General features: G+C 40.5%; 1 protein-coding gene across 2 annotated transcripts; it reads left to right on the top strand.

The window, feature by feature from the left end:
• Positions 1 to 629: 629 nt before the first annotated feature.
• On the top strand, positions 630 to 26,332 carry TFRC (transferrin receptor). 2 transcript variants are annotated; one of them, XM_046658367.1, is made up of 19 exons: positions 630 to 748; positions 6,084 to 6,145; positions 6,539 to 6,749; positions 7,261 to 7,468; positions 8,628 to 8,777; positions 8,940 to 9,045; positions 10,622 to 10,735; positions 11,330 to 11,428; positions 12,070 to 12,209; positions 13,951 to 14,108; positions 15,080 to 15,199; positions 16,647 to 16,732; positions 16,945 to 17,008; positions 17,941 to 18,008; positions 18,941 to 18,999; positions 19,219 to 19,300; positions 20,890 to 21,111; positions 22,377 to 22,517; positions 23,395 to 26,332. In XM_046658367.1, exons 2-19 carry the CDS (start codon positions 6,113 to 6,115, stop codon positions 23,635 to 23,637), a joined length of 2,304 nt encoding a protein of 767 aa, XP_046514323.1. In that variant the 5' UTR covers positions 630 to 748; positions 6,084 to 6,112; the 3' UTR covers positions 23,638 to 26,332. The 2 variants fall into 2 exon arrangements, with proteins under 2 accessions (XP_046514323.1, XP_046514324.1); XM_046658368.1 differs by lacking the exon at positions 630 to 748 and adding an exon at positions 3,205 to 3,223.

The raw sequence follows: 26,332 nt of genomic DNA, 5'->3' as shown, positions 1-26,332 counted from the left end.
CTAGAGGGAGGGAGAGGGTGTGAATGTTTGGAAACAGTTTAAAAAGTGACAAGAATCCAATTTTATTCGTTATGCATGGCACAATCCTATAATATCAATAATGGCAATGAATATTAGAGTTCATCTACAATTCTATCACCTAATAAATCACTTGTTTCTATTTTCCCTTCCATTCCCTCATGCATTAAACCTTAGGCAAAGCACTGTGCCAATCTTGGTTCCTGTGCAGCTTTTACACAACGTAAATACAAATTTGCACTTTGCTTTTCATTCTTTTTCCTTTCTGCTTATCCTAAGTATTTCTGAGGCTGCAAAATATATATTCACCATAAGGCCTTAGCGGCTACCTAATATTCCATCAAGGACACACGCTTTAAGGAATTATTTCAGTGTAAGCATCCAGCATCTAGGAGTAAACGCTAATAGCATTTGACCTTGCACTGCAGAGGCTGGAGATCGGTCAAGGTTAGACAGAAGGCTCCGGGTCGCAGGGCTGCAGCCAGTGCCCCGCAGCCCCTCCCTCAGCCTTTTGGCGCCTTTTGCCTCCCCCGCCCCGGCCGGCCCGAGCGCATGCGCAGCCCTCCTCCGGCGCCTCCATTGGTGCGCGCAGTAGCGGAAGTTGTCCAAGTGGGAGGGTCGGGAGAGACAGGGCCAGCCTGCGAGCCAGGCGCTTCCCGTAGTCTGCTTGGCGAGGCGTCCGCAGCGGCCGTCGGCGGCTTGGGTAGGGGCGGACCGAAGAGTCGCCTGTGTGAGTGACGCGCCGCTGTTAGAAGCCGCGGCCCTGCTGTCCTCCCTTCCGCCTGCAGCGCTGGGCCGAGCGGTCTGCGGCGCGGCTCCCTTGGGCGCTGTCCAGCAGCGTCGGGGAGCCCCAGGGGCGCCTCCGGGTGGGGTGGCCGGGATGGAGCGGGGACCGCGTGCTGCTGGGGAAGGGGACGCTGCGGCGCGAGGAGCGGGCTGCAGGTGCAGAGGGTGGAGCCGCGGGGTGCAGAGCGGCTGCCCTACTTCGCGTCCTTTCTGCGCCCTCCCGGGCTCGGTGGCGGAGCGGCGAATGGTTTCTCTGTTAGGATTCTGAGGGCGAGAGGAGGGCCACCGCGCTGTCGCTCTGCACCCCGCCACTCTGCGTCCGACTCCTCTGGCCCCCTGCGTCCCTTGTTCTCAGTGGCTCGCCCTTAAATGCTGGCCCTCCGGGGACGGCTTAGGCCGCGGGCTCGGCAGCGAGGAGTCCGCGCCGGGCGAGCCGCGCTGCCGCAGCGTTGGCGGGTCCTCGGGAGGAGCACGTGGCCGCTCCAGGAAGCGTCCCCGCAGCGCTGGGGGTGGAGGTCACCTTGAGCTCGGAGCCCTTTGCTTCCTCTGGTCCCGTGCGGGCTCTGGTCTCTCCACCGCTGGAGGGGACCGAGCTGTCCTCGATTCGGTTAAGAGTGTGTCGTGGGCGTGCGGTGGGGGTTCTGTAAGCTATACCCTTGAACTCTGTACACCCTGATCTCTCGGCGTGCCCCTTGGCCTCGTGGGTGGCTTCTCCGTTTTCCCAGGTCAGAAGCCAACTGAACGCTGCGGGCGTTCACGTTAAGCCTGTTGGGGCTGCGAGGCTGTCCTCACTATAAAATGGGAGACCATAGGACAGATAGTTCGTGGAAGCGATGGTCCGGAGGCTAAGGAAAAACGGTTGAAAATTAGCGATATGGGCAAAGAGCTGTGCTGTATTGACAAACGCCTTAGAGGCCCATGGTGTCCCTGTTTCTGGTGGTCAGCTCTCTAAGCGGGCAGTGGGGAGAGTGGGTAAGAAAGTCATGCTTTTTTGACTTGACTCTTTTTGGTCAACATTTTCCCTTTGCCTACTGCTGGTAGCGACCTTGGGTATATTAGGGAACTCGATTATTGCTGCTTTTTCCTGTGTGTGCGTGTGTGTGCGCGCGCGCGCGCGCCTGTGTGTGTTTTAGGGGGAGTAGTAAGAGGATTGAAGTAGGAAATAGTTGTCCTGTTACAGGAGTATTTGGATACCTGATACCTGATACCTTTATTCTAGGCTTAGATATGAATTTGCAATACTAGAGGCTGATTCAGTTGTCTCTGGGCTGGGGAGTTTGACCTTATTGACAGAGACACTTAAGGTGGTTTCCAGAAGTTTTCTACTGTCAAAATTAAACCTAGGCTATCTGAAGTACTTATTGGCCCTGCTGTTTTTTCCCTCAGTTTTGGATTATAATAAACTCAGTGTGCCTCACAAGAAAATCCAGAATTATTTGTCACTGATGTGAAATATTTTCCAGAAGTCTATATATAGCATAGCACCCTTTAGCTTTTCTTCAGTGGAATGTTCTTGTCAAGTAATGGTGTGCTTCTAGCCTGTGCTGAAGACCCTTGGATAGGAAGGAGTGACTTGGCTAACTCTGCCCTAGGCGTGGCAGTTATTCGCTTCTGATACTGTACTTACCTATATTGGAGCAATGTTCTCAGCTAAATTTGAATCAGACAACAATGAAAGCTAGTTAAAAATGATCTTCTGAGGCCTTTTGGCACTCTTCTGTGCATGTGCCTTCTGTCTGCTCTCCTAGATGAGCACTACACCAATAGGCTGCCATGACTTCAAGGGGTGACCTTCAAATTGGTCAGTCTTTTTTCAGAAAGCTGAATGGCAATGAAGATTCTGCTTGTTTTTGATTTCCTCTGCTGCCTTTTCATTTAAAGCTAGGGAAGACCTTGATTGTCTCTTCAGAAGTCATTCTGGGTGTACACAAGTGTGTGAGTTCTAAGGACCCTGCAGAGGTTTTGTAAGTTCATGTAATCTTTTCATTTTCACCTGCAAGTGCCTAGTTGCCTAGGGAAGTAGTTTGCAAAATGGGTATCTGTAACCAATTGTTTGAGATCTTGGAGCCCTAAACTTTAAAGTTTTTCTGCTTTTTAAAAATCTCCCTACTACCCAAGCTTTGCCCAGTGATTTCAGGATAAACCAGAATAGTGGCAAGGATGGGAAAGATTCCAGGTCCAGGGGTTTCATTATATTCTTTTTCGTGTTGTTTCCAAATGATATGAAAAATGAACCTCATATACATTAAGCATGCCCCAATACTGTTAAGAAATAAAATACCTTTACTCTTTGTTGATTACTACATAATTCCATATCAAGTGTTATAGGGCAGTTAGTCAGAGAAGGCTTCACAGAGATGGCCCTTGAGCTGAGCCTGGAAGGAATGAGTAGGACTTCAAGGACAAAGGAAGAATGCTGGTGGGTAAAGGCAGGGGCTGGGTTCTGTCTTATTTTGGAGAACGTAGAGGGCAGTGAAGCTATTAGGTAATGAAAGTCTAAACAGAGCCTCAAAAGCAGGCAGAGGAACTTTATTTCATGTGAGCTCCAAGGACTTGAAACTGTGGCCTGTTTTCTAAATGGAAGTGGACTTGTCAGTGGTAACAAACAAGGGGCTTATTCTTATTTCGGGTAAAATAGAATAGCAGCTTTGGGTCTGTTATACACAGATGAGAGTGTATTTTGGTACCTGATGCCCCCATCCCACCCCTGTTTAGCTGTATGTATTGCATACAGACCCCTGGTTTTGAGACACCCCAAAGTAGCTTAAGACCTCAAGATAATTACTGTATTTTAAAAAATTAAAGAGAAATTAATGCCACATTTCAGGAAGGTAGGCATAAGATGATTTGAATTCTGAAGAAGTTTGAGGCTGTAGTTAGTTCCTTTGCCTGCCTCCTGTCTTCCATCCCATGGCTCAGTTAAAGACATTTAAGATCCTCCTTCTATTTTATGTTCAAAACAGGTGGGGCTCTATTTTGCTTACTTTAATTTTCATTATTAACGTGAGAAACGGAATAGTTTTTCCAGTTACTTTTGAGAACACCAAAGATACACAAGGTGATATTTGGTTTGTGTCTTGTAATGGATAATTAACGTCGTTGGTGACATCTTGAAATAAGCCCGGTAAGATTTGTTTGGCCTTTAGATGTGGTCTTTTAACAGACCTGCCTGTTTGTAGAAGGATAGTGTTACAACTGGTATGAAAAGTTTGTCTCCCATGCTTTTAGGGCATAGAGTGATTTCCGTTGGAAGAAAATTCATTAAGGGATTCTCCTAAGTAGAAAGCTTTACTCTGTGTGGGGTCATTTTGAAAGAATGACTTAAATTTGTTATGTATAATTTCAGGAATAACTTTTGTGGATATCATAGAATTATCATGTTCTTCACAGGTGTGGGGTTAAATGATGAGGTTAACATGGGAATTGCCTAGGTCACAATTTCCTCTGACTTGATTTCTTTTATGTTATAGTCTTAATTTTATGGCTGGGGTTGAAACAGAACTAAACATATCTGTCCTCTCAGTAAAAAATGTACTTAGATTTTAATTATACAAAATCATAATTACGTGTTCTATTATCTGCCTGTTCCTGCAGACTTAGAATTACTCAGTCTCCTCATCATTTATTTAAATTCTTTATTTAGATCACTTATTTAAATATGTTGTCACTTTAGTCTTAAAATTAATTTCAAACTAGAAACCTTGAGAAATGGCTGGTTCAGATGAGTATTAAACCTGTGAGCTGCTGTTTCCTAGAAAAGGATGGTTGATATTGGTTCAGGGTGGGGTCTTCTAGTTCTGGCTCCAGAGATTGGGTTTGTACCGTTCTGGTGCAGCGAGAGTGATAAGCTTTTTGTACCAGTTGGGACAAGAGATTGTGCTTCTAAGAATATGACCTATTACTTATTGGCTCTGGTCTTTAAAGCTTGGGAATTAAAAAAAAATTTTTTTTGTTAATAGATTTTTGATAGGAGACTTTTCAAATGCCAGTTTCTATAATGTCTTTTGTTTCATAGTCTGCATATATCTTATAGCTTGCTTTGTGCCATGTGGGTGTTAAATGTGCTGTACGTGTACTTGCAGCATGGGAAAAGCCTTGAAATAGGTAGTATGAAGTAAATAGCCATTTTATACAGCTCAACATAATCACTCTCAAGTGTCTGGATGCACTCAAACCAAATTAACTAGAAAATCTAGATTTCACTTAATGTCTGTGCCTTAACTTAGGATTCGCTCTGTTGGTTACAGAGGTGTACTTTGCTTTGGAAAAAGTTAAGATTAATTTCTTAAATTTCTGGAGATGAGAACACAGTTTCTATAACCCAGTAACCCATTGAACTTCATTTTTAGATTATCAGTTTTCAGCCTTGAACAAGTCACTTAACCTCTCATAACTGGCCTCTTTATCTGTAAAATAGCGTGCTCTATGTTTTTCTTTTGTCAACTCTTTTTACATCAGAGGTCTGTCAAATCATTTGTAGGAACTGTTCATTTTAATCAGAAGGATCAAGGTTTTTTTCTCCTTTTCCATTGAAAATGCTTTGTCACTGGTGTATGGAGCACGGCCAGTCTTGACTTAATTCTATTTTAGTTTGGGTTTGTTTTTTTTTTTCAGGTGCTAGTCTATTGTTTTTTATTTGTCCCTTTTCTTTGCCTACCAAATTCAGTTACTTAAATCTACTTACCCTGATGACATTCTAATTAGCTTTCCCCACATTTTTAATTTTGAAAAATTTCAGGCCTACAGGAAAAATTGAAATAATAGTACTGTGTATATTCATGTACCCTTTGCCTAGTTTCACCAGTTGTTAACAGTTTACTTTTAATGTTAACAGTTAACATTTGCTTTTTTTAACTGGAACTGTTTGAAAATAAGTTACAGACCTCCCGACACTTCATCCTTAAATTCTTCACCATCGATCTCCTGAGAAAAAGGGCGTTCTCCTCCAAAAAGACAATACCATTATCACACTACCCAAATCTAACGTTGATAAAATACTGTTTTCCAGGAGTTAGTCTACATTCAAATTTCTTACTTCTCCCAATAATGTCCTTCAAGCTGCTCCCTCCCCACCTCAATTCAGTATCTAATCAAGGATCACACTAAATATAGTCGTCATGTAAACTAAATCTCTTGGTTAAAGACCCTTTCTAGAAAGATGATAATATATTTTTGAGTAAATTTGATATATAGTAATTAATCTGGTGTAGTAATGAAAAGCCCTCGCTAATCTGATACAGTGGTATCTATCTCATTCTATGAATTCTCTTTTTTAATAGGAGGCTCATCAGTGTGACAGCACGGAACGATGGATCAAGCCAGATCGGCGTTCTCTAACTTGGTAAGGTATTTTAAGTGGTATTTCTCGGTCACCCGTTTGCAAGAATGTGAAGTGTAACAGAACGACTGTCTCCCAGGAAGCCTGAAATAATACCCAAAGTTATTATCCGGTATTCATTTACCTTAGAAGTGGGGTTCTTGAGGCGGAACTAATCCCACAAAGCAAGGGTATACTCAGTCTTGAGTGGAGTTAATTATGGGAAATCTTAAGAGAAGTTTCATGGCATTTTGGGTGCCGTGGAGAGGGACAGCCAAGCACAGAAGATGAACTCAAGAAAGCCCTGATCAGACTATCCCAGTAGATGGTACATAGCTGACCAAACGTTTTATACGTGTTCCTATTCACTACCCTCTCCTTCATATGCTTTCTTTCTCTCTTTTTCTAAAATCTCAGTTTGGTGGAGCACCATTGTCATACACCCGATTTAGTCTGGCTCGGCAAGTAGATGGCGATAACAGTCATGTGGAGATGAAACTAGCTGTAGATGAAGAAGAAAATGTTGACAATAACGTGAGAAGTAATCACGCCAGCCTCACAAAACCAAAAAGGTTTAATGGATCTTTCTGCTATGCTGTTATTGCTGTAATCATCTTTTTCTTGATTGGTAAGAGTGGCCATTCAAAACTTAAATGTTGCTTGTCACCAACTCTAGAAGTCTGTTAATTCAACTCAGCAAATGTTTATTTTAGACCTTTTTATGTGCTGTTGTGCTGGGCACTAGGAATACAATGATGACTAAGATTCTATACCTGCCTTTGAGTTTCGCCTGGTGGGAGAAGAGAGACACACGAATCATTTCAGTGTAATGTGCAAATGTTACACCAGAAATAACGCATCAGTTATTTGTAGCATTGAATATGAGTATTCAGGAAAGGCTTCTGGGGGGAAAAATACCTATGCTTTGCAAAAGGAACTGTTTAAAATAAAGTTATATAATTTATTAGATTGAATGCTTTAAAATATACAAAACTGAGATGCATTATTTACTTTCAGACTGCTTACAATTTGATTAAAACCAGTATTTTCGAGGCTTATCAGCAAGGATTAACAATTCCTATATGAATAGATTATAAATGGAATTCTATAAATTCAACTCTGAAACTTTTTATCCTTAGGATTTATGATTGGCTACTTGGGCTATTGTAAACGTGTTGAACCAAAATCTGAATGTGGCAGATCAGGGGACTCCAAGGAGATAGAGGGAACAGAACCACCAGAAACGGAAGAGTACTTCCCTGAAACACCGTCTCGCTTACTGTGGACAGACCTAAGGACGATGTTGTCAGAGAGACTGACTGCCACAGAATTCACCAACACCATCAAGTAAGCTCTAGCTTCTTCCCAAGTTCAGCCTCAGCACCTAAGCAGATACTGATGATTAGCTACAGGGAAACAAAACGAAGGTGACAGTCTGGAGGAAAGGCTTGTTAGAGTAGGGGAGGCTTCCCATGTGGAGTTAGAGGGTAAGGAATCAGTAAAGAATTTAAACTATGTTGATAGGAAAAAAGTTAGAAGTTTTGTGGGGACTCTCCTTTCTCTTAAAAAAATTCCATAGGTCCTTGATCATTTTGGGCATCTGGTTCTTCATAGCTTGTTGCTTGTTGTCACTTTCTTCTGCTCTGGGGTTTCCATCTTAACCCTGTGTAAGTCATGCTGAGCTTTGCTGCTATTCACAAGGGCATCAGTAACTATCTTCATCCTCTAGATCAGGACTGACTGTCCAGCTTGATATGTCTCTAGTATTCCTTGATTTCTTCAGTTCTCACTCATTAATGCATAGCCTAAGAAGTGTCCTTAAGGCTTCTGCTGTTAGTTTTTTTGGGGTTTTTTTTTTTTTTTTTTGCTGAGGAAGTTTAGCCCTGAGCTAACATCTGCACCAGTCTTCCTCCAGTTTATATGTGGGTTGCTGCCACAGCATGGCTGATGAGTGGTGTAAGTGTGTGCATTATGGGTGAGGGGAGAGTGTAGTCTACCAAAAAAAAAGATAACTAATATAACGTGATGTGTATATTTACAAAGAGCCATGGGAGTCAGAAGAAGAAACAATTTTGCTTCCAGAGGATTCAAAATGCTTCAGAGTAGGTGAAAATTGAAGCTGCACATCTGGAGTCCACCAACAATACTATTATCCTTCATTTTGCTCACAACAGATCTCCTGGAAGCGACTGATTCCCCCTGACACTACCCTAAGCAGATATGCTGTACTGTGATGGGGCTCTTAAAGGAATGCTTTACAGTGGAAAAGAAATTTTAACAAGTTTGAAGTCATGAATTCCTTCAGATGTGGGGCATAATTTTTTCTTCTTCTAAGTTTGTCTCTATCTGATCAATCCAGAAATTTTGGGTCACAGTTAATTTATCTTAACTATAATGGATAGTATTGAGTTATGCTCTTAAAACAGTTTTAAAACAGATATTTGAGTTTAATGTTTATTTTAAATTAAACTTCAGTTCATTTAACAGTGACCTTCTTTTCCTCCAGGCGGCTGAATGGAAATTCTTATGTCCCTCGCGAGGCTGGATCTCAAAAAGATGAAAGCCTGGCTTTTTTCATTGAGAATCAATTCCGTGAATTTAAGCTCAACAAAGTGTGGCGTGATGAACATTTTGTTAAGATTCAGGTCAAAGGCAGGTATGTTGAACAATGGTAAACTTACAGAAGAAGCTGTTTTTAGGTGTGCTAAATATAGCAAAGATTTTCAAAATAATGAAGTCAAGTACTAAATGTATTGAAGCCATTTAATTTTTTTTCCTAAGCTTGCCCTTAGCTTCATTTTAACTTAATCTTTTTTAGCAATGCTCAGAGCTCGGTGACCGTAGTGAACGGGAGTGGTGACATGATATCCCTGGTGGAGAATCCCACTGGTTACGTGGCGTATAGTAAGGCCACAACAGTTACTGTAAGTAAGGCAAAACACTGCATGACTTTTTTTCTCCCGGTTGAGTAGCTCAAAAACTCATTGTCTTTACTGTTCTCGTAAAATGGAGCTGGTCACGAGATATTCTTGTTCTCAACCCTCCTGTGCTCAGTTAAAATAAAAATCCCAAGTCCTCATCCTGGTTGGCAAGGCCCTAAGTAATTCTGCTGCTCTCCTCTTCTCTCACTCCGCCCTGGGTGTTCTGACCTCCCTGCTGTTCCGCAAACACTCTCAGACTCGAGCCTGCTCCCACCTCGAGGCCTTTCCCTTTGCCTGGACCACTCTTCCTCTAAATATCAGCGTGGCTTGTCCCCTCGTCATGGGCAAGTCTCTTCTCCGATGTTGCTTCCCTGGGGAAGTCTTCCTTGAGTATCTTATCAAAGATGTCTTTCCTCTAATCTCTTCCCCTTGTCTTGCTTTATTTTTCTTCATAGTACTTGTAGCACCCGACATTATTCATTTGTTTCCATGCTAGAATGTAAGCTACGCGAAGGGCTGGGGTTGGTTTCATTTGCTGCTGTGTCCCAGAGCCTCGGACGGTGCCTGACACGTGGTAGTATTTGCTGGGTGAATGCATATATCAGATTCCCCTTATGTGGATATAAATAGGTATCAATAACCATCTTGGCTGGTGTTTAGTGTTAGCTTGATTCTGTGATGTTTGATCTTTTAAAATTTAGGCAAGTGTGACCAAACTACCATAGAAATTAAAAAATAGCTAATAGAATAGATGTATCTAGGTTTTTTAGGTTAAAAACCACATATTTATATGTCAGGGGTCTATGTAGTGGATGCTTTCTGAGCCAGATGAACTTTTGTGGTAATTTTTGGTCTTCCTGGTCACCTGTTCTGTATCACTTTCCCTGACTGCTTACAAGCCAGGAGTTTGGAAGTGGGTAGATTGTTCTGTTACAGAACATTGAGGATTTTAGTTCACCTGCAAGCTTTCTATACTTAGACATTTGGTTGTTAATGTTGGCTGTACATCGAACTCTAATAGTGTTTAGGAACATTATGATGACAATTTATGTAAATATCTAAAAGTTGATCTCTGCAATCACTTTATTGTAATAGTGTTTAGTAATTTTTGGACAGATTTATTATCAGAAATTTTAGTGAAGACCTATTCCTATGTATGTCCTCAACTCTGGGGTTCAAGTGTGGAAACATGTAATTGGTGCTGCCATGGCTAACCTATAATATTTCTGTTGGTATATGTCTTTGTGTTTAACATATCCTTTGTGTTTATTATCCTTTCTCTGTCCCCAAAATATCTGAAGCAATGTAAAATAGATGTAAATTAATTAATGTAAATAGATCAGTGGAAATTAGATTAAAGGCAGCCTGAGATAATGAAAGACATGAGTGTAGGAGGCCAGAAATGTTGGCTTAACTCCTGGTAGCCCTGGCCAGTTTGACTGTGGAACTCTCACATCCTTTCTAGGCCTTGACCTCCTTTTTTTTCCTCTCTTGGTTTGATCTGTAAAACCATTCTGTCTCAGACTCTATGGCTGTTCTAATGCCGTAATGCTTATTAAATCTAATGTCTTTCTTCTAGGGTAAACTGGTCCATGCTAACTTTGGCACTAAAGAAGACTATGAGGCTTTAAGCTATCCCGTGAATGGATCTTTAGTGATTGTTAGAGCAGGGGAAATCACTTTTGCTCAAAAGGTGAGTATGGCTTATTAAATACATTGGTATCATATTCTTTAGTTGAACGGCATTGTTTATTACATTCTGAAAACCAGCAGTGTTAAATGCTCATACCTGTTAATGTAATTTAATTTACTAAACTGCTCAACAAATCAAATAAGTTCCAATTATCTGAAGTGACAGGATGCTTCAGAACTATGGCATATCCGCTTGGAGTATTTTGCAGCCATTGTCTTTCAGTGAAAATGAAGTAATCAGAAATGTGTAAGTGAAATTGTGTCTGTGTAACTGAGCTTTATGTACATACAGAATTCAGTTATAACTATGTTTTATAAAAAGGGAAGTTACAGGTCAAACTACACAAGGGACAGAATGGAACATATCAAGATAGTAGTTGTCCCAGATGGGTTTTTTATTATTTCTCTTGTCTTTTAAACTCTCCTTAATGAGTTTTAAGACACATATTTTTTCTAAACATATAAGCTATTTGAAACATTTGGGAATTTCAGTGTAGTCCCCTGTAACTGTCCACAGTGTAAATTCCAGGATATATTCTTCTAGCTTTGTATGATTAGGTCTTCCATTTTTTGAGCTTTACCTGTTTCTCTTTAGGTTGCAAATGCTGAAAGTTTAAATGCAGTTGGTGTCTTGATATACATGGACCAGGCTAAATTTCCCATTGTCAATGCAAAGCTTCCAGTCTTTGGACATGTGAGTTCTTATTTCTTGAGTAAATGAGTTTTGGGGTTTTCCAAATTATTGCTATGTTCTATCTACATTAATAGAAATAGAACTGTGCCTTCCTTAAATAAGCTCTTTTTTTGGAAGAGTTTTAACAGTAAGCAAGAATATGGATTACATGACTGAGACTGAGACTGTTATTACTTATTGCTAAAAATTTTGTTTTGTTTGAGGAAGATTAGCCCTGAGCTAACATCTGCTGCCAATCTTCCTCTTTTTGCTGAGGAAGACTGTCCCTGAGCTAACATCCATGCCCGTCTTCCTCCACTTTATACGTGGGACGCCTACCACAGCATGGCTTGCCAAGTGATGCCATGTCTGCACCCGGGATCTGAACCGGTGAACCCCGGGCCGCCGAAGTGGAATGTGTGCACTTAACCTCTGCGCCACTGGACCAGCCCCATGCTAAAAGTATTTTATCACTAGTGTCTTGAATTGAGAATTTGGCCTATGCCATATAAAAACGAGTCACATATCATAGAGCCACTCAGACTTTCAGACTTTAAGGTGCTCAGCTAAGCTTGGGATGTAGCTTCATACTGAATCTGGATCTTATAGGGACCTTCTTGCATAAGTGCCTGATGGAGCTAATTACTTTTTTGTTTTCCTAGGCTCATCTGGGAACCGGTGACCCTTATACACCAGGATTCCCTTCTTTCAATCACACACAGTTTCCACCATCTCAGTCATCAGGATTGCCTAATATACCTGTCCAAACAATTTCCAGAGCCGCTGCAGAAGCGCTGTTTGCGTAAGTTCTTATTTGAAAGTTGTCTTGCAGGGTGAGGTTTCATGATTAGAGGAGGAATGATATGTTTAAGTTGATTTGATAAAATGTTAAAAGTGTTGGCTATAATTTTTCACATTTGGGTCATTTAGGGGATGGATAGCTTTTAACGTGGTGTAGACAAAAATGAAATTTATCCTCCATAAAATGATCTTAATAGTAGACGTTAAATTTATAAACTTGAAGAGTCCTTTTTCAGTTCAGCCAGTGAATTCCTTGTGTGATATTCCTAGCATAGCTTCTGTTTGAGTACTTCCTGTTACAAAGCACTTTGTTGCCTGTGGCAACCCGTTCAGTTATTAGAGAAGATCTGTTAGAATGTGTGTTGAGCTGAAATCTTATTCCCTGTAACACCCGTTAGTTCTGGATTTTCTTTTTAACAACAGAACGATTCAAGTTTCCTTATCTATGGATTGAATATCCTCAGTTCTCCTGATAGTTTCTAGATGCTTTACAGTCATGATTAGTCCTTCTGGATGTCCTCTCTAGTATATTAGTGTCCCTCTTTAAAAATAGAGCCATCTAATTAGAGCACGTCATTAATTTTTATCTTGGTCTGGACATATTTTGCACCTGGTATTGGCACAGGACGTAGATGTAGTTTCGGACACCTAATGTGAGCATTTGTTTGCTGCGTGACATAGAACGAGTTACTCTAACCCTGCTGATCATGTTTCTTGGACTTTATTGGGTCACTGAAATGGATTCTACTTAACAGGATAACTGGTCTTAAATGAAGAACATCTACATGTAAGGAGTTTGTAAAATACTATGTGACTGTTTTTTCTTTTTTTTAAAGATTGGCTCCTGAGCTAACAACTGTTGCCAATCTTCTTTTTTTTCTTCTTCTTCTCCCCAAAGCTCCCCAGTACATAGTTGTGTATTCTAGTTGTAGGTCCTTCTAGTTGTGCTATGTGGGATGCTGCCTCAGCATGGCCTGATGAGCGGTGCCTTGTCTGCGCCCAGGATCCAAACTAGCGAAACCCTGGGCTGCTGAAGCAGAGCGCACGAACTTAAACACTCGGCCATGTGGCCGGCCGCTTATATGACTATTAATAATGCTATCTGAGGCATTTGTAATAGATGATTCTTACTGACTCATACCAAACTTAAAATCAGTGAATTCTTCCCATCACCTACAAGTCTTTTCCTAACCTGTGAAGCCAGCCCATTATCTCATCCTTGTGTCGTGAGGGATAATTATGTTTTGACATAGTTAGAGCAGTGATTGTTTGCATAACACGAGGAATTGGATAGGGAAAGAGATCTAACTACGAGTGGCATGAGAATACTCTTTTATAACTGAGATAAGAAGGTATGCTACCCTTGTTAGTGGAGGGAGTCAGGAAACATGAAAATATATTAATGAACTTTTATATAAGAGCTTATTTCTGAGTCCGTCTTGGTATCTATTTCAAATGTAAACCACAGCTATATCTCTGGCAGAGAGGCACACAACAGGTGAGAATAGGTAGAGAAATTTTTTGAAAACATTGATTAAACTAGGAAGTAACTCATGGTTTTCAAATGACTGCCCGCAGATCAGAGTAAGATGCAAATGTTGGCCTCTGGGGAGTAAATTTTGTGTGTTCTCTTTATCTGTTCACTTACCCTGGAACTTTCCTGGACAGGAAGGATGACTGACTTTATAAACCTGCTGGACGTAGCAGTAAGTCAGACTCTGATCTCTGTTTTCTCCTACTAGAAACATGAAAGGAGACTGTCCTTCTTCTTGGAAAACAGACTCTTCGTGTCGGCTGGAATTCCCGGGGGATAAGAATGTGAAGCTCACAGTGAACAATGAGCTGAAAGAGATAAGAATTTTTAACGTCTTTGGAGTTATTAAAGGCTTTGAAGAACCAGGTAAAGACCCTTGGTTTTTTGTTTGTTTTTCTGATTTCCTCACTTCTTAAGGATGTGGCCAGAGGAGGGAGTGCAGCAAGGCTGGCTTGACTCAGTTTCATGAAATGCTAAATCTTGTCTGTCCCAAAGTGGGCTGTGGAGGGGTCGGTTTTATTGGGAATTAATAAGGCCCTAGGAAATTAACTTGTCAAAAAATCACCATATCACTAGAAAAATCTCTTAAGTTATTAAGTAGACCAGTGGTAAGCAAATTTCTTCTTTTTTTTTTTTTTTAAAGATTTTATTTTTCCTTTTTCTCCCCAAAGCCCTCCGGTACATAGTTGTATATTTTTAGTTGTGGGTCCTTCTAGTTGTGGCATGTGGGATGCCGCCTCAGCATGGCTTGATGAGCGGTGCCATGTCTGCACCTAGGATTCAAACCGGCAAAACCCTGGGCCGCCAAAGCGGAGTGTGTGAACTTAACCGCTCGGCCACGGGGCCGGCCCCCACATTTCTTCTTAAGGGGGCAAATAATAAACATTTTGCAGGCCACCCAGTCTCTGTTGTAACTCTTCAGCTCTGGCATTGTAAGACAAAGACAACATAGCCAATACATAATGAATGGGCATGCAGGCTGTAGTTTGCCAGTCCCTGGAATAGGCAATCTATCTATCTAAATGCAATCAAATAGTCATATCATTTAATAAGGAAAGCCCTTGGACTTAATAGCTTATTAAACAATTAGCACAAATAAGTAGTCAGTGACTAAACTTAATGGTAATGTAGAAAAAGAGTAGCAGTACTAAAGAGATGAGTATTGTCATGTGAACTTTTAATCCCTCGAGTCCTAAGTCAGAACTGCAGGGAGCCCTCTTATTCTTAATACTTAGACTACATTTTTACCCTTCTACTAACTTACTTATTCAGGACTTCAACATTAGAAAACAGTTTAAAAATTGATTGTGTAATTTGTCCTCTTTTTTTTTTTTAAGATCGCTATGTTGTAATAGGGGCCCAAAGGGATGCCTGGGGTCCTGGAGCTGCAAAGTCCAGTGTAGGAACAGCTCTCCTATTGGAACTTGCCCGGATATTCTCTGATATGGTCTCAAAAGGTAGAGTACAAATTTTGAGAATTTGAACATCTGTGTGCAATGTATAGTTCTAAATGTTGTAATAGGCTGTGCTCACTTTTGCCTATATTCCTATGGTTCACTCGTGCTGGACCCTGAGTTCTGTTTTTTTTTTTGGTTTTTTTTTTGTTTTTTTTGAGGAAGATTAGCCCTGAGCTAACTATTGCCAATACCTCCTCTTTTTGCTGAGGAAGACTGGCCCTGAGCTAACATCCATGCCCATCTTCCTCTACTTTATATGTGGGATGCCTGCCACAGCATGGCTTTTGCCAGCGGTGCCATGTCCGCACCCGGGATCTGAACTGGCGAACCCCTGGCCACCAAGAAGCAGAACGTGCACACTTAACCGGTGCGCCATCAGGCCGGCCCCAGACCCTGAGTTCTTAAGTACAAAGTAGATTGTTTTTTGTTGTATCTGCCTTCGACTTTGAAACTGCTGTCCATGCAGCATCTTCACTGTACTGGGAATCGTGAATTTCTTTGAGACAACAGAAAGTGTTATATTGGGCCCTAATTCTTAGTTTGACGTATCTAGAATGATATGGCAGATCTGACATTGTCCCAAAGGAATCTATTTGAAAGCAAGCAGTGGCGTCCCTGTGTACTAATGTTCTATAGTTTTGTTATAAAATTGTAACATATAATTTTATATATTATATTTATAAGTATAATATGGAATATATTTGATTTATAAATACAACATATAATATGTTTATATATATTTATATATTATACTTATATAAAGGTCTTCTTTCAAGCCTTTCTTCCATGGTACTCTGCCACTCCTCTACAGCCTCCCCCCGCTCCCCCTCCCCCAAGCCCCTATCACATTCTTGAATCTTTGGGTCATAGGGTAAGTTATAGTGCTTAACTTTTATACAAAAGTACAGTAATGCAGAAAAATACGTACCCAGGGAAGGGCGAGTGATGGAGGGCAGTGGCACATATAGCCCCAAAAGGAACTGTCACTAATGTAATTTCTCTGAAAACTATTTCCTGTAACTTAAATTTGAGAATTTTTAGTCTATTTCATGCCAATTGTTTTAAAAGTAATCCAGTGTTTTAAATGACTTACCCCTAAGCGAATTATTTTCAAAGAAGATACATATCATACTTACACTGCGATGGCAAATATCTCTTGATCCAGAAGTTAAGGGACTCAAAGAATGGAGTTGGAAAAAAGTGGCTTTCAGGAAGCCAGTCACTACTATGTACTTGAAATCTTATCTGCAAATGATCTCCTAGCCTGTTCTTTGTAGATTACTTTTAAAATTTATTCCTGTTCCTTTTTTCGTTCCTTCACCTGGGTCCTCAAAGGAAAAGAAATATTGCTGAACCTGCTGCCTTGAATTAGAAGTTTCTGATTTCATCTTGAGTCAGTTGCCTACCTATAACCTTTCCCAAGATCAAACTGTTTGTTTTCTTTTAGGTGGGTTTAAACCCAGCAGAAGCATTGTCTTTGCCAGCTGGGGTGCTGGAGACTTCGGAGCTATTGGTGCCACTGAATGGCTGGAGGTATTGTCTATGTATTATCCATACCCAGACTGGGCACCCAAACTTGTATTGGCTTAATTTGTTCTCCGGAAACCATGCTCTTTTAGATTTGATTCCGTCATTTTTGCCTTGGTATATTTAGTCTCAATAGAATCCAAATTTAAGAAGAAATTCCTAATAATAGGTATAGATCACTACATATTGGTACATCAGTATTTTTCCTTCTCTTCCAGGGATACCTTTCCTCCTTGCATTTAAAGGCTTTCACTTACATTAATCTGGATAAAGCTGTTCTTGGTAAGTACCCTTTCCGTTAGCTGTTTGTGAATTCCGGTAAACTACTTACAAAACAGCAGAAGAAAGCTTTCTAAAGCAGCACTTGTTATATATTTATTGGCCATACCTGGATCAAAAGATTGACGTAGCTTTCTCTTAATAGGCCGTTCAGTGACAGAATGGGCGCAGATTGCCTTGTCTAGAGCAGCGGTTCTCAGGGTGGTCCGCAGATCAGCAGGATCAGGATCACTTGGGAACTGTCAGAAATGCAAAATTTCAGGCCCTACCCCAGACCTTTTGAGTCAGGAGCTGGGGCATAGGTCCAGCAAACTATTTTAACAAGCACAGCAGGCACTTCTCATGCACTAAAGTTTGGGAACCACTAGGCTGGGCTATATTTCAGACCAGAAGGAACTAAACCATACCATATAGAATAGGACTTCCGGAGACTAATTCACGTCTTACTAGATTGTGGTATCACAGATAGAAATACCAAATAATCAAACTGCTGAAAGAGTTTGAATGTTATTAAAAGTGCACATATAGTCTTTGGATGAACTGAGAATAGTGAAATATCTACATCGGGAAGCAAAGGGAAGGAATTACAATTGAACGGAATCTTTATTAGATTAGTCGTCATTGCCGTTTACCTACACAGCAGAATGTATTGGATATAGCAAGCTTGCTGGGTGAAGCAAAAAGCTACCCCAAACCAAATCATTAACATTAAAGTACACAAAAGCAAGGAGTAAGAACTTCAGTTGAGTCAAATTAGGGTTAGCAGTCACAAAAGAACCTGACTCGTAAATCACTTTTTTGTCTACTTGGAGGATAATTGCATATGCCACTGATCTAGGGGTGTTCCAGTTGGGCAAATGCTTTTAGTTGTAGAATTAGCAGTGTGAAAATTGCTCGACTAGAGACGGGGCAATGTTAAAATGATCTCTTTGCAGGTGCCAAGAACTTCAAGGTTTCTGCCAGCCCACTGCTGTATTCACTTATTGAGAAAACGATGCAAGAAGTGAGTATATACCTAATTATAAAATTGTATAACTTAATTTTTTATCTAATTTACGTAAGATGGAAAACATTGATATTTAAACCATTATAAGTAACCAATAGCAGAAATCTGGAATAAATTCTATAGCAGCATTATTTAAGTCATGCTCTTGGCTTATTTGCCCCCAGCCCACTGAACCATGTGAGATGAGGGAGGTGGTATGTGAAGGGCTCTCATCTCAAACAATCTGTGGTCTATTTAAGAATATGTAGCAGAATTCCATGAGGCCTAAGCTGTAGTGTAGGTGCCCACAGGGCATTCTGTAGAGTCAGAATGTTAAGGAAGGTTTAAATGGACTTGAACTATATATATCTAAGACTTAAGAAGGCCAGATAAAATATTCATTGAATAAAGACAGACATGTGGATGACCATAGTTTTGAATGAGAGAGGAACAGTATTTGCCTAATGGGATTAGAGGCTATATACTGGAGTGGCTAAAGTTGGAGGGAAATAATGCTCAGAGAACTTGACCTTGATCCCATGGGAAACTAGGGATTACTAGATAGGGTCTCCAACAAGGCAGTAAGGTGTTTCCAGGTTAGGCTGGCAGTAGTATAAAACGTGCTAGAACGAAGAAACCATAAACAAGATGGGTATATCATGAAGGCTAGTGAAGGCTTTTAAAATTGTGGTTAAGCCACCTTTAAGATGTTAATTAAGGAGGAAAACATTTTTTCCTCACCATAACTAAAGGAACCAACAGCACAAGGCTAATAGGAATAACTTCAGAAATTTGAGATTGTTTAAATTGTCTTAAAGAAATTTTTTTCAAGAAGATAAAAAATTCATTATTTTGTATAAATGTTTATAGAGAAACATGTTAGTGACTAGCCTGAATAAGTTGAGAAAGGTTCATTTTAATGATGCATTCATTAATTTCTTATTTTACAGGTGAAACATCCAGTTACTGGGTTGTCTCTGTATCGGGACAGCAACTGGATCAACAAAGTGTAAGTTGAGAAAAGTGAATGCACAGCTAATAAAAAAGCAGAATCACCCAGTAGCACCTACTCTGTTAGGTAGAGATCTAAACCTAACCTTGCCGTGGGCGTACCTGTACCTAGAGAGATTCAGTTGAAGAATTTATTTCGGGGCAAGGGTAGGGTTGCATGGTAGCACAGTCTTTTCTTAAGAAAACTTTCTAAAGACACATCTTGCTTTCCTTGCAGCGAGAAACTTTCCTTTGATAATGCTGCATTCCCTTTCCTTGCATATTCTGGAATCCCAGCATTGTCTTTCTGTTTTTGTGAGGTAAGTCTGAAGAACTCCAGAGTGTTACATCTTAGATCTTCTTTCATCAGTTATAGGACCAAGTTTCCTAGAGTGCTTAATGTGTTTTAGAAGAAGTTAGACATATGCAGTTATTGCATGCTCCCTCATTATCAGTCTGAACATAGAATTGTTATCTCAGTGAGCTTAATTAGCATTTGAATTTATTTTCCAAAACTTCTTCAATTAAGTATGATGAGTTTTTATAACAAGCCTACATTGGACAGGGAGGTATAGAATATTTCCATCAAATGAAAAGTTCTACTGGACAGTGATCTTCTTGATACCTGCTGAAATATGGTTCCAGATGTTTGTCTAGAGGTGTTTTGGTCTCTTAAGCAAGGATAATGGGTTAAAGCACAAAAACCAAACAGAAGTAAGATTGTTACAAGACAGAACTTTGAACTGACCAAGTTGTAGGGAGACAAGATTGGCTTGGTACTAGAGCCAGTTAGAAGGCCCTGAAAGCTAATCAGAGAAAACAGAATGATGAAGGCTTCTGTGCCGAACTGCTAGAGATGGAAAACCAGCCCTGTAGCAGCTCTTCTGAGGGGTGAAGAGGTCCTAATGTCAGTGTAGGGGGTCAGGATGGAAGCTGTTGACTTTGACCTCAGAATGGCCTCAAATTCTTCATCCAGTAGAGGCCAGGTCCTTACTAGGCTTCTTAATACCTGTTATCTTAGTCTGGGACTAGGATGGGAAAGGTTTGAAGTGAGGGAGTGATGAAAGATCAGCATCTGGAGATTCACCTAGCTGGCATTCTCTTGACCTTCTGCCAGAGCAGCCGTACGAATGGTGTTGAAATAGGCGGTCATGATGTCTATGTAGTACATTAGGAAGAACTGAGTGTTGGGTCCTGTGCTCAAGGAAATTTATGGATGCTTTCTGTTGACCTTCAGAAGTCATGTTTTTAAAAAATTCTTAATGACTTCTTAGATGTCAGAAGTCTAGCAGTGCTGGTTCAGAGGTACAGGTAATAAAACAGAGATGTACAGTCTAAAAGTAAAGGATTGTCAGTGAGGTTGTCACCAAGGTCAATGGTAGGGAATAGAGTCAAAGAAATAGTTACGAAAGTTGTCTAATGAAGGCACAGAGAAGTTGTCGTGAGCATCAGACATTGTTAGAGGGGTAATAATGTATGAGCGGACCTAGTGCTGCATGATTAGGAAGAAGGTAAATTCCAGTCTGAGAGTAACACTTTATATTCAAAGTACCTTTCATGCATGCCTTCCTCTTCCCTCATTAATGTGGGCCAAACTTCCCAGAGAGAAGAGAACAAGGATATAACTTCAAGGAGTTTGGCTAGAAATCTCTTCAGGGTATATGATGTGATAGAACAGGGATTCTATAGAACCGAGAAGAAAGTAGTCCTTCTAGGAGTAGGTTGGGTTCAAAGGAAGCAGCAAAAGTGGTGTCTTCTTAAAGTAGTGGGTTTGCGGTAACATTGGAGGAGGAATACGTTAGAAGCAAGGGAAGAATTGCCATTACTGTTACCTTGACGGTGAAACTGGGATGTGAGGCTCCTAGTCCTGTATCCCACCTGAATATGTTAACCTGGCTTTGTTTTCCAGGACACGGAGTATCCTTACTTGGGTACTACCATGGATACCTATGAGGTACTGAGTCAGAACGTTCCCGAGTTGAGCAGACTGACACGTGCAGCAGCAGAAGTAGCTGGTCAGCTCCTAATTAAACTTAGCTACGATGTTGAATTGAACCTGAACTATGATATGTATAATGACAAAATACTTTCATTTGTGAAGGACATGAACCAATTCAGAGCAGACATAAAGGTGAGCACAGTTAAAGTCAAGTTCTTCTTGCTCAAGTGTCAAGCAGTTTGAAGAATGCCATTAGCTGTTCCTGGGGAGGGGACATGATTGGCAGCCAAAGTACGGTTTAAAGTGAACCGAGGTCTAGTTTTACTTAGAATCCATAACTCATTTGAAAGGGAGGTTGAGAGGCTGTCAGTTACAAGATCTAGGAGAGGCCACAGCAAGTATTAATTGCTGGTTTCCAACTGGTTTTATGGTCCTCGAAGTCAATTTAGCAGATCCTTAAATGAGGTAAATCACTGATAACCACATCTTAATTATTATGGCTCTCTTGAAATTTGAAGCTAATTGTAACTGATCAAGAAAATGCGACTTAGCACATGGAAATAACTAGATTCTGAAGTTCATTGAACAACAATGTTTGAAGTTTTCCCTCATAGGGAGATTGAACTGGAAATGATAAACTACACAGGATTATATACTTTAAAAAAAAAAAAATTGGGGGGCCGGCCCCGTGGCTGAGTGGTTAAGTTTGCGCATTCCACTGCAGGCGGCCCATTGTTTCATCAGTTTGAATCCTGGGTGCGGACATGGCACTACTCATTGGACCATGCTGAGGAGGCATCCCACATGCCACAACTAGAAGGACCCACAACTAAGAACATACAACTATGTACCGGGGGGCTTTGGGGAGAAAAAGGAAAAAAACCTAAAGTTTAAAAAAAAAAAAAAATTGGCACCTGAGCTAACATCTGTTGCCAATCTTTTCTTTTTTTCTTCTTCTTCTCCCTAAAGCCCCCCAGCACGTAGTTGCATACTCTAGTTGTAGGTCCTTCTGGTTGTGCTATGTGGGACGCCGCCCCAGCAAAGCTTGATGAGTGGTGCCATGTCCGTGCCCAGGATCCAAACCGGCGAAACCCTGGGCCGCCAGAGCAGAGCACACAAACCTAACCACTTAGCCATGGGGCCGGCCCCCAGGATTATATACTTTTACTAAGTCAATTAAATTAAATTTCTTGATGAGGATGATTTTCTTAGGAGGCTAAAAACAGATAATTGTACTATCTGCTGGTTGAAATATGAGTGTGTTACTGTAGTTTATAGGGCTTGGAACCTGCTGTACAAAGTGTTTACGTCTTGCTCCCCCGAGTCTTGAGCCTGTCTGTGAGTCGCTTCCTTTTATCAGAATCATCTCAGTTGCTATGCTTCAATTAGGCAGGTATATAGAATAACATCCTTAGAAACCAGCGTCCGATAGCGAATTTAATGTCTTTCTGCTTCAGGAGATGGGTCTGAGTCTCCAGTGGCTATATTCTGCTCGTGGAGACTTTTTCCGTGCTACATCCAGACTAACAACAGATTATAAGAATGCGGAGAGAGCAAACAGAGTTGTCATGAGGGAGATCAACGACCGTATCATGAAAGTAAGTAAACTCTTAGAAAAGGAGGGACTAGAGTATGTTAATTTTTAATTGGTAAATCTTGAGATTTGTAAAAAGTACAGTAATATCTCTAGGAGCCTGGAATCTTTTGCTGCTTTAGAATTCAGCACAGATTTTGACTCTTATTTACTAGCACAATCTGGAGCCAACATCTCTAAACTGGAAATACAAGAGACATTTGACCTCATATTAATTTTTTTAGGCTTTAAAAAAAAATTTTTTTTTTTTTGAGGAAGATTAGCCCTGAGCTAACATTTGCCAACAATCCCCCTCTTTTTGCTGAGGAAGACTGGCCCTGAGCTAACATCCATGCCCATCTTCCTCTACTTTATATGTGGGGTGCCTGCCACAGCATGGCTTGACAAGCGGTGCCATGTCCGCACCTGGGATCTGAACTGGCGAACCCCGGGCCGCAGGAGCAGACCGTGCAAACTTAACCACTGCGCCACCGGGCTGGCCCCCTAAAAACATTTTTAAGAAGAGATCATTAGTGACCTTTAGCTGTCATTTTCTCTGTATTTATGCTAATTCAGCCCTTAACTGCTTTTATCTTAGTCTGCTTGGGAGAAGCAGAGACTTCATTACATGGAAACTTGTTGTAAACCTTCCATATCTATGCTATGCCCCAACCGAAAAAAATACCCAGTACAATTAGAGTTCACTTTTACAAAGGAATGGACACTTTGTTTTACAATTTTCATGTTAGAACATTAGTGTCGTGGTTCTCAACATTCTTAAATCCAGGGAGATTTTAACATTTGAAGTGAGAGAATGACAGTTGCTTTCCTCTGTCAGGTCCTTTCCTCACAACAGAAGTCATAACGTTGTGCTGATGCTCCTGTGTGCTTTGTTTTTCTAGGTGGAATATCACTTCCTCTCTCCCTATGTGTCTCCGAGAGAGTCTCCTTTCCGGCATATCTTCTGGGGCTCTGGCTCTCACACTCTGTCGGCTTTGCTAGAGCACTTGAAGCTGCGTCAGAAAAACAGTGGTGCTTTCAATGAAACTCTGTTGAGAAACCAGTTGGCTCTAGCAACTTGGACTATTCAGGGAGCTGCAAATGCCCTCTCCGGCGACATTTGGGACATTGACAATGAGTTTTAAATGTGATACCCATAACTTATGTGAGAATATCAGGGTAGTGTGGTTTTTAGACTTGTGCTGGTTGTGCAACATTTTTCAGTAGGGGCTATTCAACCTAATGTTGTTAAAATTCTACCCAGTCATCTTGGTACTCCTATATGTTTTTAGGCAGCAGCTTTTAATACAGGGTAGGTTCCTGCACTTCAAGTTAAAGTGAATAACCACTTTAAGATGTTCATCGTACAATATTTTCTCTGATCGTCTCTAGAATTTTAAGTGTTTTGTAATGGTAACGGCCTCTTTCCTGTTAAAGTTATGAAAAAGTCAGAGCTAGTGGCGTGAACCATTGCTCCAAGTCCTGAGGATGTGAACTGGCATCTCGTGAGCGGGAGGAGGGAGGCAGTAACTGCTGAAGGTTGAGTGTTGGCTCCCTGTGATCCTCCACCCTCATTTGACGCTCAATAGGAGATAGCAGGTTGTAAGACCTGATTCTCCAAGTGAGATGTATTCCTTCATTTAAGGATTTAGCTGGTTTCCACGTTCCTGCGTGAAACAGTTAACTTTCAGAAGAGATGGGACTTGTGTTCTTGCCAGTGAGGTATGAAATAGAGGTCCTTCAGCTGGATAAATTGAGGTTCAACTGTTTATCGCAGGAGTAAGGCCTTAATATGTTAACTTCAAGATTGTTTATGAAAAGAGGAGACCAGAAGCCAAAGACTTAGTATATTTTCTTTTTCTCTGTCCCCTGCCCCATAAGCCTTTGTTTAGTTTTTTATTGTTTTCTTTTTTTCCAAAGTATTTTGAAATAACCAGTTTTAGGTGTTTAATTTCAAACTCAGTTTGTCGGACTTTAAAGAACACACTGCCAAATTTTGGCCAAAGTGTTAATTTTTTGGAAAAGCTTTCTATCATTTTGGCACTGAGATATTTATTGTTTATTTATCAGTGACAGAGTTCACTATAAATGGTGTTTTTTTTATAGAAGATAATTATCGGAAGCAGTGCCTTCCATAATTATGACAGTTATACTGTCGTTTTTTTTTAATAAAAGCAGCATCTGCTAATAAAACCCAACAGATACTGGAAGTTTTGCATTTATGGTCAACACTTGAGGGTTTTAGAAAACAGCCGCAAGCTAAATAAAATTATAAAGCTCTAAGTGTTGGAGAAGATTAAATTTAATTACGGGTTGCTAATCAAGTTAGACTTCTGTTTACCCAACCAGATAAAAATGGCAGTTCTCCTAAATGCAATGAATTGTGATCAAGTTATAAATTAATGTCACTTACAGGCTGTGATAATACCCATATGTGTTACAGCTCAATTTATCCAAGGTGTAACTAATTCAAATTTTGCAAAATTTCCAGTACCTTTGTCACAAACCTAACTCACATTATCGGGAGCAGTGTCTTCCATAATGTATAAAGAACAAGGTAGTTTTTGCCTACCACAGTGTCTATATCGGAGACAGTGATCTCCATATGTTACACTAAGGGTGTACATAATTATCGGGAACAGTGTTTCCCATAATTTTCTTCATGCAATGACATCTTCAAAGCTTGAAGATCGTTAGTATCTAACATGTATTCCCAGCTCCCTATAATTCTCTATCTTTTAGTTTTAGTTGCAGAAACATTTTGTGGTCAATAGCATTTGGTGGGTAAATTCTAGCACTCTAAGATAAAATTACTTCCTTCAAGATTCTTTGTTTTGAAACCTAATGCAGTGTTTGTTATATTTGTGGTTTCTCTGGGTCTTCTGTTTAGCAGGATAGTAGCATACATTTATAATGTTTGCTCTTGGCAAATGAATTTAACTTTATCCCTTTATTTGCATGTTAGCTCCTATAAACTTAGTTCATACAAGTTTAAATCCAAAATTGACCTTTTAGCTTAAAGCAGGGGAAACTTGTATAGGAGGCTTGCGGGGAGGGGGGAGCGAGGGGTGTAGGGAGGTGAAGCTTGCCACAGGATCTTTGATCATGTCTACCTACCCGTTAGTATATGGTGATCGTAAGTTTAAATGTAGCTGTGAACAAATAAGTTTGAGGCTACAGGAGTAAAGACTTTATTTTCTAGTACTTAGTGTTACTAACCTAAATTAAAATAGATCTAGGTTATTACAGCCTCGCTGAATTGTTTCACTACTGTCTCTTTAGTCTTCACAGTGTTTTATCTTGAACTGATGTTGAGTGCAGCTAAGTGATCAGTTCATAGCTGGGATTCCTAGTTTGGGCATCTTGCTTCATCATACTTTAATGAAAGCTGAATGACTTCAAGGCATAGTATGAATAACAGGCATATATTTTACAGCAGTAAATCTCTAAAAACTCTTTTCTGTGGTCAGGCTTGAGTGATTAACAATCAGACGACCCAGTAAATGGTAAGAGGCTTATATTCCTGAATGAAATGTATAGCTCACTAGTGACAACCTGCTAGTCTTCAGATTTTTTCTGCCTATAGATATCATGTGCATTTTGAAGGTAAAGGATAAAATGAGTGAGCTCTGTCATGATTCACTATTCTAGAACTTACATGACCTTTACTGTGTTTCCTCTTAAATTTTAGTTGGCTAGAGATGGCTTATTAGACCTGCCATCGTACGGCTCAGCTGTATCTTTATAAACAAGTGATATGCCCTTATAGTTGTATACAATCTGGTATGTGTAACATTGTGGAGATTTCTTATCTGATTTAATAAAGTGCTTGAACACTGA

Source organism: Equus quagga, chromosome 4 (assembly GCF_021613505.1).
Source record: "Equus quagga isolate Etosha38 chromosome 4, UCLA_HA_Equagga_1.0, whole genome shotgun sequence".
NCBI lineage: Eukaryota > Metazoa > Chordata > Mammalia > Perissodactyla > Equidae > Equus > Equus quagga.
Note: the sequence above shows the minus strand (reverse complement) of the source record. Positions and strands in the feature narration are given on the sequence as shown.

Coding starts and splice junctions, on each gene's coding strand:
- TFRC (XM_046658367.1), top strand. CDS start 6,113: ATGGATCAAGCCAGATCGGCGTTCTCTAACTTG. Junction 16,733..16,944: donor GTGCCACTGAATGGCTGGAG/GTATTGTCTATG, acceptor CTTCTCTTCCAG/GGATACCTTTCCTCCTTGCA. Junction 22,518..23,394: donor TCAACGACCGTATCATGAAA/GTAAGTAAACTC, acceptor TTGTTTTTCTAG/GTGGAATATCACTTCCTCTC.